This window comes from Brachycentrus maculatus, unplaced genomic scaffold (genome assembly GCF_059751285.1).
Source record: "Brachycentrus maculatus isolate JH-2025_06_01 unplaced genomic scaffold, ASM5975128v1 h1tg000176l, whole genome shotgun sequence".
NCBI lineage: Eukaryota > Metazoa > Arthropoda > Insecta > Trichoptera > Brachycentridae > Brachycentrus > Brachycentrus maculatus.
In genome coordinates, this window is record NW_028280928.1 from 1,829,459 (window position 1) to 1,841,736 (window position 12,278).

Here is a 12,278-nt window from a genome sequence, read left to right on the forward strand (position 1 = left end):
CGTGAAGGAAAGGTGATCAGCCCTCCGCTTCAGGTACCAGTCCAGGGTAATATTGAATAAATATAACAGTAAAAATATCACTCACATTTATTTTACCCCCCCCTGGGAATCGAACCCGGGACCTCCAGAACGGTAGCCGAGCGTGCTGACCATTACACTATTCGACTTAGTTCATAAAATAAAATTTCTTTACAAGAGAGGTCTGTCAGAAATCCTTGATGCTTCTGTATCTGATCCGAGAATGCAATTAGGAGTTTTTAATGTATAAGTTTATTTGTGTGACAAATAGTTTCGGAAGCTAAATTTCCATCTTCAGGTCTAAATGTAAACTACATTAAGACCTGAAGATGAAAGTTTAGCTTCTGAAACTATTGTCACTAAATTAAAATCAAGTGGTAAAAAACAAGTGTTTTCTTTTAAAATAATATGTGTGTATCGTTTAATGTAAACTTTATGTCTGATCCTCGAACGAATCATTGATATATCTGTTTTTCTTTCAGTTTTCTTCGTGCAAAAGAAGTCAGGAACTACTATACTGATGATAGACGGTTATATTTGCACTCGTAAAAAGTCGACTGGAGGCAAGAGCTGGTGGAAGTGTTGCATGTACGACAGGTTTAGGAGTTGCCAGGTGTCGGCATTAACTGTCGACGACAACCTTATCTTCTATAGGGGGGCACACGACCATCCTCCACCGGCAAATCCTGTGCGACCGGGTTGGTCGTGCAGGGCCATCGAAGACCTCCGCAGTATTCATGGCGGCGATCCAGGAGTGTGGCCGAAACAGCTTGCATCAAATGTGGATAATAATGTTTTATAACAGAAATCAAGCAATGTTGCCGAAACAGCTTGCATCGAATGCGATTAAAAAAAATATTAAAAAATTCAAGCGATGTGGCTGAAACAGCTTGCATCAAATGCGGATTAAAATGTTTTATAACAGAAATCAAGATATATGCCGAAACAGCTTGCATCAAATGCGAATATGTTTTATAACATAAATCAAGCGATGTGGCTGAAACAGCTTCCGTCGAATGCAAATAAAAATGTTAAATAATACAAAATCAAGTAATGTGGCCGAATGAGCTTGCATCGAATCTGAATAAAAGTGAAACAGAAATCAAGCAATGTGGATGAAACAGCATGCATTGAATGTAAATAATGGCGTTTCATAGCAGAAAACTATGGCTTTGAGTAATGTTAAGTTTTGAGATATTTTGTACTATTGAATTTCACGTATAACCGTGGTAGTGACGTACCTGTATGTTAAGATCCTGTTAAATGTAACTTTAAGCAGATAAGTTCTTTCAATATTGATTTAGAACCAAATCTGTATAAATCCATATTCAGTTCATTTTTAACGTATCCTTTTTAAAGATTTTCTTAACTTTATAAGAAATAAAAATGATTTTCTAAAAATTACAGTTAAATGTACAGTTACAAACCATCCTACTATTTTTTTTACAATGACCATTGAATTACTGGAATTAAAATATTTGAATTTAACTAGACATTTAGTAAAAAAAATCTTTTTTCGTTACTGATAAGCATATAGCTAAAATTGTGATAAATAATTGATTACGCAATAGCGTGATAAACTTATCATCTGAAAACCGTAGTTTTTTTTATTACCTTAATATTTTTTTGCTATGGTTTGCCCATATATTATTTAATTATTAAATTTCATAATTTGTTTTTAAGGTGTTGGTTGGGTATTTTGTTAAAATAAAATTACGAATAAAATAAATTGAGGTATTTAGGTATTTTTTATTATCATTTTCTTAATTATTAAAATTCAATGGATCTTACATTTTAATAATAAAATACTCGTTTATAACTATAAACATTAATTTTTATTCGTTATTATCTTTAAGTCATTTATTTTCTCTTTTATTTTATAAATTAATGGTAGATTATATTTTAATTATTTGTTTTTAATGATGTTTTTTTCTGGGTTTAGTACCTACCTATGATTATTGATAAGAATTTAAAGAAGTCTTATTCGTTTTACGTTTCCATTTTATATTCATCCTAGTTTTAGACTAAAACAATTCGACAATCTAAAATTAACGGTAATGGTAAATTGGAAGTTATATATTTTTATACAAGAATATAGGAAAATTGGTTGAAATCCTTTTTGTTGCGCTAGTGGTGTTGACCTATTGATTTATTTGATATTAATATGAAATGTTGGTAAATAAATCTGCGTTTCCAAAAATTGTCTTTTAATTAACGACTTTTGTTTTTTTTAAAGGTTTCTTTGATCTGTTCATTTACATTAGCAGTATTTTTATTGTTTTCCAAGTTGATTGAGTATAATTTTTAGCACAGCCAATGTCGTAAGCCCTGTAAATGCTAAGACCCTATTCTTTTCTCTTAAATTGGTTTGTCTCTATCGAGATAAATGTATTTATAAAATATATTTTCTAAAAATATAAAATCGTTTTTTTTATTGTCCTTGTTAACATCTTCATATTTACATTTTCTTAAATCGATTCATGTCTACTTCATCTTCCTGGCTACACCCCAACTTATCGTCTTGGTATACTGCTGGGGTCAGCTCTCCTCGTCCTCAGGTTGTAGGCCCTTCTGTCCTGGATAACGTCATCTAGGCCATGCCTTCGAATCATGTATCTTTCTGTAGAGCCCATGAATTTTTTGGTCTTCCTCTAGATAACTTTCGAGGAAGATCCATTTCTAATAGATTTATATTATCCACTGACACTTCGTGATGGAATTGCATTTTTAATTTATTATTAGATTAAAACCAATATTTTTAGCTTTTCCACTTTTTTATTTGACCAGCGACCGGGTTTCGTCGTTACCGACATCATCAGACTGGTGTCAGTCCATTTCTATTGCCTGGTTCACGACATGTTCAAGTTCTCTGTGTCCTATATGCCCATACCATCTCAATTGTCTTTCCTCTACCTTCCTTTTTATGTATGTTACGTCCAGGATTCCACGAATAAACTCTTTATTTTTTATAACTCATGTCTACTTGATGTAGTCGATTTTTATCGCGAATGGATCGTTCCTATCCACCTATTAAGTCGGTATTGAAATCAAATCAACGCTGACAAATTTAGTTGCATAAATGCGTTGAAAAACGCTCGATCAGTAAGCCTTCTCAGTATGCAAAGAACAGAGGAGACGTTAGTACATATATTTTAATTATTTAATACAATTACAAGAGTTTTTTGTAATTAAATCAATTTTCTAGACATTTCTACTTTAAAATCTTAATTTTACGCTGTTCTATCCAATAAAGAGACTTATCTCTTGTGCTTAGAGAGGGACTTACACTTATTATTTATTGTTTATGTTTATGATAGTTACAATCAGATCTCTGATTGGCCGATAAGGGTCAGAAGGCAAGTTCCATGAATATAGCAAAATTTGAAATACAAAGCTCTTTTTGAGTTTTAGTTGCGGGGTTTTCAAGTATATGAATATTTAAAAAAAATGAAACCCACAATTGGCATTCCGATAGAGTAATTATTTTAAAATCTTAAAAAGTGGATCTGGTGGATGTCGAAAGTAGGCGACACATATGCTGAGTATATTTTGCGTTTCTTGATCGTTTTTCGCAGACTTTTTTTCGTTTTTTGGTTTTCGTTTTGACGGGATTTACGATCTAATCATACCAATATTTTTTCCAGCCCGATTTGTTTATTCTAATACTGGTAGAAGAAATTTATTTCTTGGAGACTACAAATACTCATGCCAATACACAAAAAGTTCAAAAAGCAGATGGGTGTGTTCAAAGGGCACCGGGGTTTGTAATGTAATCCTTTTTACTATAGATGACAAAATTATATCATACCGCGGAATGCACAATCATTGAACGTCAATTAATTTATTTCGTTATGTTTCCATTTCTAATTGTACTACAAATTTTATTTTATTCTTCATTTTATATTATTTTGCGTAATTTATAATTTAAAACTTGTTCATATAATAAAATTAAATAAAAAAATGTTTCTTTAATTTATGTTTTACTCATCTACTTTGTAACACAATTTAGATTTACTTTTGGTTTGATTCTTGAAACCAGTGGTTTTAATTTGAAACCCTATAATCATGTTCAAAACATATGTTTTCAGATATCTGACGTTGAATACCAGTTAACGGTTGAAGGTGTATAAAATGATAAATTTGAGGTTATTCATTATTACTCTTGCATGAGTTTGTCATTAAATAAATATTCATTTATTTAACGACAAAATGAAGAATTTGGAAGCCTGGGTGTTAACAGAGCTGACATAGGCAGGTTATGTAATCACTTTACATATCGCTAACTCCTTTCAAGAACGTCATAAATCAAAAAACTTGTTTTTTCAGGAGAACGTTTTTAAAGTTTAAAAATATAATACAATGTATTAAAAATAAATATCAAGCCACTTATTGAACTTTTTACTGTGCAAGAGATCTTTTTAGGTAAAACCTGAAGGTTTTTTCTCCATTTCAAAAATATTAAGTATATTTTAAAAAATGATTAAACAATACACTTTCTTCAAAATGCAAAAACAACAGTTTCTGCCGTGTAAATATTAAGTTAAAAATATGCCGCTTTCGCTGGGATATAGTACATTTTCTGGGCGTTCCGAAAACATGCACAAGTGAAAATTTACGATTTTTGATTTATGACGTTCTTGAAAGGAGTGAGCGATATGTGTAACACTTAACATGTGGCCATGATAAAGACGAGATAATCAATAGCTCGCAACTTAATTAATGAATGGTTATTGCAATTTTTATTTAATCGTATTTTTATGGAAAAAATATTTCTCCTTCAAAATGCATATTTTGTTGAGATGTCCAAATGTAACTTTTAAACGGTGAAACCCAGATTTGTGAACAAGGATTTGTACACACACCGAAATGTTGTAAATAAACATTCACACATTCATAATAAATACGTGGGTTTTTGTGTAGATCGATCTGTTATAAGTAATAAGATCTCTTATTAGTAAACTACATATTTGTATTTTTAGTAGTCACAATCGTTATTTTGTATGTACTAATATTTCCCTTTTTAATTCTAGCATATCAAAACAGACAACCTAAAAAATATTCCTGGGATGAATATTTCGAAAAACCGGTAGAAAAGCCTGCACAATCACAATCCGATATTAAATTCGTCTTTGTAACTTCCGATAGTGTTCCGAAATATTCTATATCGAAGTAAATGTTTATGAATATATATTTTGTAATGTTTTATAAATATAAATATATATATATATATATATATATATATATATATATATATATATATATATATATATATATATATATATATATATATATATATATATATATATATATATATATATACACACACACACACATATCGCTCACTCCTTTCAAGAACGTCATAAATCAAAAATCGTCAATTTTCAGTTGTGCATGTTTTCGGAATGCCCAGAAAATGTACTATATCCCAGCAAAAAAGGCATATTTTTAACTTAATATTTACCCGCTACAGGGCAGAAAGTGTTGTTTTTGCATTTTGAAGAAAAGGTATTATTTAATTATTTTTTTTAATAAAATAAATATTTTTCAAATAGAGAAAAAACCTTCAGGTTTTACCTAAAAAGATCTGTTGCACAGTAAAAAGTTCAATAAGTGGGTTGATATTTATTTTTAATACATTGTATTATATTTTTTAACATTAAAAACGTTCTCCTGAAAAATCAAGTTTTTTGATTTATGACGTTCTTGAAAGGAGTGAGCGATATATTTTTTTCTGACTAGTTGTCGAATCTGTGTTATATATTTTTAAATCATTATTTTTCACGAAAAGATATAATGATTTTATTCACGTGTTATAAAATAGCACCTACCATAATTAGTACGCACACATTTTTTGTTATTTATGAATTTTGTTTTATTTAAAAATTTTATTGTTAAAATGCATAAAAATATTGTGAATTGTTTGAATATTGTGGCAATTATCTTTTATTTGAATAAATTAATATTTTATTATCTGATTTGTCTTTTATTATATTTTCTTTGATACTGTAGGGAATGTGGGTGTGTTGCAGACATGGTGGTGAGAACAACATCCCGTGCGCATACCCACGTTGCCTAGCAAACGTCATTCCAGATTTGTCTCTTCTTAAAAGCAGTCACTCACTTGGAGCTCCTAGTAACTTAAATGTAGAATAAATTAAAGTCGAAGAACTAGCAATCCTTAATTTATATTCTTCTACTACCTGAACACAAAAAATATACACAAATATTTATGTTTTTATTATGAACACAAATATGTTTATTTCATATTTTTTATAGCAAGCCTAAGCAACTAATAATTTATAAAAAGTGAGCGTCAACGTTGCAACGTTGCAAAAAAATAATAAAGTTCCGCTAGATTGCCAATATAACGCACTGTGCGTTGGGGCACCTGACAGGGCACATGAATAAGATAACATGTTGCATTTCCTATATGCATAATTTGTCAGTATTGTCCGTCAGACATGATTGAGACAAGTAGTTTTTTGTGTGTGCTTAGTCCTTTCTTAAGGGTCGAGCAGAATTTATGGAACTAAACAGTATGGAACCCGTTTACTATAAAATACCACAGTTCAAAAGTTAGTGACAATAATACACTCTAGTGAAGTTCTAGTGATTCAAGAATGTTTCGTAATATATTATATATATAAATATAAACACACATTTATAAATATATATAAATATATATATATATATATATATATATATATAGGCAGAGAGGATGGAACGCCACACTCTTCTGTCCTGACATACACTCCTCGCCTTCTTCACATCCATACATCTAGTCATACATGCCCTTCGATTACGCAGACTTTTGACACAGCCAGATTTTAGGTTCTGATTGATCTGATCGTGCCAAGTCTTTTTCGGTCGTCCACGTTCTGTTTTCCCTCTCACATTCGCCACATATATTTTCTTCTCTCGCTATCCATTCGCTCCACATGTCCATACCACCGCAAAGAACTCTTCCTAATCTTTTAAATTATTATGTTTTGAACATGTTTTGAACGGGACTTAATTCATTGTACCTTAATACGGGACCATCGTAATGTACGACCATAAAAAATCACATTTTACCATAAACGTTAAAATTAACATGCACGCTCGTTATCACAACATTCTTTACATGTGTTATGTCGATGCTGCCAACAGTTTGAATGTCCGCCCTAAATATTACGTACGTCCCGTAATCTAGGATTAAAGAAAATATATTTTTTATTTCTTTTTTACCCGCCAAGCCGTCTGATGTAGTTTGTCGGTGGAGTTCTTTTCTATCAGTATAAAACATGAAAAAAAAACATTTGAATGTACTATAACGTGATTTTTCTTATTTCTTTTAGCGCGCTTTGTCACGAGAAAAAATGGGAAGCAATGCCTGCTGGTGGATGGAGTAATATTTTCATGTGTAAAAATACGGCCAGACGGGAAACGGTGGTGGAAATGCATCATGTACAGGAAAACTAGCTGTCCTGCGTCAATAACTACGTATCAAGAGATAATTGTTAGATATATTGGAGAACATTGTCATTCGTAAAGTTAATCTAAGAAATATGCGTTTGAATAACACAAGATATCAATTTTTAGAAATTTTTACTAGAAATTTCTTCTTAAACCGCATTTAACGAAATCATATAAAACTAATATTGCTTGTATCTTTAGGACAGTTTTATTTACGAGCCTTCCTTTGGTATCGTTGTGTAAAGAGCAAAATTGTATAAAGAGTAAATTTTGTTTAGCAATTTTTAAGATTCATTTTGTTTATTAACGCCTCACTAAGCAAACGCCGTGACAAGATATTCGTACAAAATTTTGAGTGTGTCCAAATGCTTGTTCACAAATCTGGATTATCTCCAATTATAGGAGTATTTTTCATATTATTTTTTAACATCTCACCAAAGATGAAAAAGGATATGGAATTCTGGGCTGACGACCGTCATTTACAAGAATTTGAGTAGTGTGGTTGTCAATAATGGGTAGAATTGGTGAATGTTACACGTGTGTAAAGTGATCACTTAAACCATCCTATGACGGTCGTCAGCCCCGTTAATGCCCAGACTCCTATATTCTTCTTCATCTTTGATGAGCTGTCAAAAAATAAGATATTCGTACATCACGTACGCACATGGTCCGTTGTTGCACCATGCACGATACAATCGGAGTTAATATGGACCTCGCGGACGGCGTTCAAAGAGGCATAGTTCGGCAGTACGTTTGTCGATCTGAGTGGGAGCAGTCGCGTTTGAGAAAATTTACTTTGCCATAGAAGATAGAAGATATTTCAACTCAATACGTTTCGTATCAAACTTCTCAGGCTTAAAAATATGTAATTTTTTGCTGATATATGACACGTGAAATAGGTTGTTTGTTTTTATCAGGACTAGATGAAATTTTAACTTGATAATTAATTCGTCATAATTGATATATGCATATAAATAAATGTAATAAATAAAAATATATATGTGTACATAAATATTGTTTACTTTTTTCTATCAATTTTGTCTTCCTGTTTCTTACACTTCCTGAGAATTATCCGATTCTCCCCATTGTAAAACAACATATTCTCACTCGTTCTCAGTTTTCTTTTTATAAAAGTCATATCGTATGAATTTTGTTGATTGTTTTATATTTATAAACGTTAAATGACAACCAATTTAGGCGATTTCTATTTGCGAATTTCGGCGAATGAAGAGAAATAGTTGAAAGTGCGTTGAATAACATCGTTGAAGCAACCGATCGATCGTTTCATTGTACGATTGACAATCATTTATTTAGTTTCTCACCACTGCTTGTACTGTTTCTGCAGACGCCCACAAATCACGTGAGTGAAAATATATAAAAATAGATTAAAGTTTTGCTAATCACACTTCATGTGAATTCGTCAATTCCGTTTTTAACACATTTTTTCAACAAAAAATATGTAAATAAAATACAACTCTTTTTTTTTACTACTTTTAACTTTGGTACTCTTCTCCACCCGGTTTTGACAAGAACATCGTTATCTTCAGAGATGGACACATACTTAAGTTAAACCTGTGACATATTCATATTTCGTAAAAAAGTGGTTAAATACAAAGTTTGAGTTTTATTTTATCTAGTTTTATCAAATGTGCCACAAAATATCTGCAAAATCATTCAAGGAAAAATAATATTTGCACCGTTTTTAGGGCGCCTAAGCGTTTGCGGATCATTAGTTTTTCTTTAAAGGTTTATCTAGTGAGCCTTGAGAAATATGAAATTCTCACTTCTTTGGATGTATGTAAGTATTCAATTTGAAAAACATATATACAATGAAAATACTCGTTAAAAGTACCTACTCAAATATTGAAATTTTAAAGCATTTGTTAAAGTAATGTTTTATTTACTTAAAATATGTAAATTATATGCGCCGAGGTGGGGAATAGAACGGTCAACGTCATCAAATCAACAAAGAACGTCAATTCTATATTTTATACGTAGCTAAATATGACAATGACTATAGCCTCCCTCCTATTGTCTATGTTCCCACTGATCTTCAACATTCACTGTCGCAAAGTCACAATTTAAAAAAAAATATACACTTAGCTAAAAGTAAAGTGTTAAAAAATGATGCGGAATGCATCGAAACACGTGTCACAATAGATTTTAATGAACAGTGGAATTTACCAAGTAAAACTTAAATTAAAAACTGATTTTTCTTTTATTTCAGGTTTTTTACCAATCTCTTCAATAGCGTGCAAGAAGGAGCCGACAACATACGAAGATCATAGTATTCAGCTTTTGAAACAACGGTTTTACGACAAACTTACATCGAGTAGATCCAATAGACCAAGTAACTGTGCCTTCCTTACTACGGAGCGTTACCAGAAGTTGATAAATGACATAAAAAACGTCAAAATTTCCGGCAAGAAACATTCGAGGCATTACGCCCTACTCAAAAAATATGACGCTATTCTAGTAGAAAATGTCTATAAACTTGTACAACCCCTAAAAGGGGCTACGGGTAGTATAAAGCTTTATGTAACTGATGACGAATTGTTCGACATTATTCACGATGCACACATGTCCATCGGTCATGGAGGACGAGATCGCATGGTTAAAAAGCTTTCGTGTAACTTTAGAAATGTTACACGACAGGATATAGAGCTCTATTTGAACATGTGTGAAGTTTGCCTGGAAAAAAGGTTTAAAAATATTAAGGCAATCCATGCCTAGTGATATCTTTAATAGTAGTACATCTTTTCTACTGAAAAAATTCCTCGTCTTTTTGGTGTAGGCCTTTTGGCCAGTTTTTAAGAGGGATCATCTATCCTCTTGCGATGTTGATTCACAGCTGTCTCTCTTGTGTGTCTCTTTGGTGGTCTGCCCTGGAGTCACCTACCTTGGAGTTAGCTGCGAAATGCAATGTGGGGGAGTCTGGATGGTTCCATGCTTCTCACTTGCACCTCCTATTGTTTTCTTCGCTGCCTTCCCCACCTAACGACATCGTAGATCTCGCATATTTCTCTTATACAGGAGTTCCTTATTCTATCTTGTAGACTCTTCCCAGGTATACATACTCCTTAGAGTCTTCATTTCTGGCACTCTAGCGAGTTAGCTGAAGAAATTGTTTTATTAAAATAGTGATACATGTGTGATATTATTTTAATTTTATTTTTATGAAAGACGATGATCAAACTGTTTGAAAATGGTGAGGAATGCATCGAACTTCGTGTCACAAAAGATTATAAAAAATGTTGATATTATATTTACCAAGTGAGATTTTAATGAAAAACAGATGGATATGATTCCACAGTAACTGCCGAATTGAAGTATAAAGCGTTTTAATTTAATTTTGAAATTGACTTATCGACTAATGATTCGGGCCTGACCCGAAGATGGAAGCATCTGTAGCTTCCGAATCTAGTCTTTAAAATAAAAATCAAGTGGTAAAAAACTTGTGTTTTTATTTAACAATTAAAATATATATTTACATCTATGAGTAGGTATCTAAATAACATTTATATTTTGGTAAAATGAAATGTCTTTTTATTATTTTTTCTTTATTCATTGATTTGGTGTTTAAATTGTAGAACTCCATTTTAATTTATGAAGTAATTGTTGAATCAAACACGGATTTTCGGTATCTTCTAAGTTGCATTTTATTGTTAAAAAGCACATTAAAATTAAAATTGTTACAATTGTTTCACCTAGTTATGGCATTTTCAAACGAATGTGAAGATTAAGTGGACTGATGGTCCTTAAATAGCTTTTCAATTCTAGGTACTTGAGAAATAGTTTTAACATGTGCAGTAATTTACGGGGGACAACAAACAATAGTTAATGGGGCATGTAGGTACGTATATTTATATTTATTTTCTGGGAAAGGATGAATCTATTGACCTGGCAATTATGAGAGAATTAATGTTTTAAAGGTAAACACAACTGTAAGTAGTATGTTTTTTGTTGGGTATTATATCCAAAATTAAACAAGGTTTATTTGGTTGAATTCTACATTTATTTATGTATATTTTAATACGAATACGGCTGAACGAGGAATAATTGAAAAGATTAGGAAGAGCTCTTTGCGGTGGTATGGACATGTGGAGCGAATGGATAGCGAGAGAATGACTAAGAAAATATATGTGGCGAATGTGAGAGGGAAAACAGAACGTGGACGACCGAAAAAGACTTGGCACGATCAGATCAATCAGAACCTAAAATCTGGCGGTGTCAAAACTCTGCGTAATCGGAGGGCATGTATGACTAGATGTATGGATGTGAAGGAGGCGAGGAGTGTATGTCAGGACAGAAGAGTGTGGCGTTCCATCCTCTCTGCCTACCCCTGCGGGGAAACGGCTTGATGGTAGTAGTAGTAGTAGTAGTATTTTAATACGTGACACGTGTCGTCTTCTTAGGACATTATCTAACATCGAAATACGTGTCACAGTAGATTTTAAGAAATAGTGGTATTTACTAAGTAAAACATTAATTTAAAAAGGTTGAAATCTCTTAAGAATGTGTTTGAGTTCGCTTTCTGCACGCTTTACTGAAAAAAGTTTTTTTTTTTATTTCAGGAGTTTTTATAAAAACTAAAAGTGGAGTGAACCTGTTGATGCTCACATAAATTCACTTATTGTATGGTTCGCCAAACAGTCGATCAGACAACCACTTGGAAATGTTCATCTTACAGAAGGAAGAAGTGCCAGTGCTATGCTCTGGTTAGAGGGGGTAAAGTGATATCATATTCTGGTGCGCATATACACGATCCTCCGATTTATTTAGATTCTGGGAAAGGGTTTTATATA

At 32.1% G+C, this 12,278-nt stretch overlaps 1 protein-coding gene across 10 annotated transcripts in view; it reads left to right on the top strand.

Annotated features, from left to right (window-relative positions):
* The window catches only part of LOC148308110 (uncharacterized), a 595,155-nt gene that overhangs the window by 513,736 nt on the left and 69,141 nt on the right, over positions 1-12,278 (top strand). The window contains exon 5 of one of the 10 annotated variants that reach the window (XM_088262322.1): positions 7,356-8,485. The exons of 8 other annotated variants lie outside the window; for them this stretch is intronic. In XM_088262322.1, the coding sequence (XP_088118448.1) occupies positions 7,356-7,549 (194 nt within the window). In that variant the 3' untranslated portion in view covers positions 7,550-8,485. Of the gene's footprint in view, positions 1-500; positions 2,219-7,355; positions 8,486-12,278 lie in introns of those variants that run through there. One more of the 10 variants, XM_088262283.1, reaches the window with a different exon arrangement.